Below are 1,689 nucleotides of genomic sequence, written 5' to 3'. Positions count from 1 at the left end.
TAGAGAAATTGGTACCATTGTGTATGTAGTATTATGTGCAGGTGCAATCTTAATACTCAAAAATAACTATTTTCTCCTCCCACCCACTCCCAAAGAAAGAAACACCACCGAATTCTTGTATCTATAATTTTATACCAACTTAATTTTAGACTTTGTGTGTTTCATACTTGTACTTCACTTATCTTCAGATAGATCATATACTGATTTCCTTTTTTTTTCCTCGCAGGTTTAAAGAAAACCGTAAAGATGATATTTGGCTTGTAGATGTGAGTATATGAGAAAAAATGGGAAGACCTGCTAGTAGAAATCAAAACAAAATGTACAGTGCTACACTCTGTAGTAAAGCTGCTTCATCATTTGGAAAATCATTTGTACATGGTGCAGAAAAATGACATGGCAGTGGTTCTGACAGCATGGATAGGCAGTCTGTCTGTATTGTTCAGGATAAACTAGAAATTAGACTGAGTACTAAGCGCAGGCAGGCCTCATCTTATATTTAACAGTCTTTCAAAAAGGAAAGCAGATTACCTAACACAGTCAGGAGGTCATAATCTCTGTTCAGAATTTATACAATTCCATTTTCTAGTTATACTAACTAATTTGTGTTCTTCACATTTTAGCACTACAACATCCAATATATGAGAGGCTTCTTTTACTTCTGTAACATATTTGAAAAGATTCAGTGCTCCTTATTTCAGATGTAAGAAATTATTAAAAAGACTGAGTTTGTTCTTTTTAGCTCACCCAAATATGAACTGTAATTCTCAAATTTTATAATCACATTTGTGATTTTTGAGTGGGGAAAACTATATGTGCTGATTCAGAATTGATCAGTAATGTATAGGAAAACAAAATCCAACTTTGTCAGTTGTGACCTGATCTTCTTCTACCAAAACATTGATATCTTCCATGCTAATTTCACTGAGGAGTTGCAGCAACACATAGGCAGAAAGATGCAATGAAGTCTCACAGCTCTGCTTGGCCCAAAGAAAATAGGATCAATTTTACAGTGTGCTTGTATAAAAATAATTGCTGAACTGAAATCCAGAGAGCGACATAGGGATATAGATTATACACACATAAACACATACATATAATCTCCTTGCTAATTTAGTGGGTTCTTTGTTTGTTTGTTTAATCAAACATGTTTTCTTCTCAGTTTTATGCACCTTGGTGTGGTCACTGCAAGAAACTGGAGCCTGTGTGGAATGAAGTGGGTATAGAAATGAAAAACATGGGCTCTCCAGTAAAAGTTGGGAAGATGGATGCAACTTCCTTTTCTAGTAAGTATGGTTTGGTTAGGAGTCATTTCATGACAGCCTCTGTTTTGAAACCGGTCTTAATTCTTTTCATTAGTAATTCTTCTGTCCTGTATCATAGCAAATGTATGCAGACAGTCATTAGAGAAAATTAATCTTGTTCTTTCCAAAAGTGACAATGTGCTGTAGTATGTGGTTGTTTTTTTTTAATCACACTTGTTTCTGCTTGCGTAGGGAATTCTTCCTGACAAATGGAAGGTAAATGTTTTTCAAATATATGCTTTCGATATTCTTCTTAGACTACTGTTATACAAGCATCTTTGTAGTGCATCTCTACAGCATCCAATTTTAGGTTCCTTATATTACTGTTGGTCAAGTGCTTGTATTCTTGCTGTTACTCTTCAGTTAATCAGTCCTTAAGATGTTACAC

The 1,689-nt window shown here is 34.7% G+C and overlaps 1 protein-coding gene across 1 annotated transcript in view; it reads left to right on the top strand.

Annotated features, from left to right (window-relative positions):
- Positions 1 to 226: 226 nt before the first annotated feature.
- TMX3 (thioredoxin-related transmembrane protein 3) overlaps positions 227 to 1,689 on the top strand; it is a gene marked incomplete at its 5' end in the record, with an annotated part of 21,673 nt that continues 20,210 nt past the window's right edge. The window contains 2 exons of the mRNA XM_010190823.1: positions 227 to 266; positions 1,160 to 1,283. Of these exons, the coding sequence (XP_010189125.1) occupies positions 227 to 266; positions 1,160 to 1,283 (164 nt within the window). The remainder of the gene's footprint in view (positions 267 to 1,159; positions 1,284 to 1,689) is intronic.

The sequence above is a fragment of the Mesitornis unicolor genome, unplaced genomic scaffold, assembly GCF_000695765.1.
Source record: "Mesitornis unicolor isolate BGI_N332 unplaced genomic scaffold, ASM69576v1 scaffold6528, whole genome shotgun sequence".
Classification (NCBI taxonomy): Eukaryota; Metazoa; Chordata; class Aves; order Mesitornithiformes; family Mesitornithidae; genus Mesitornis; species Mesitornis unicolor.
Note: the sequence above shows the minus strand (reverse complement) of the source record. Positions and strands in the feature narration are given on the sequence as shown.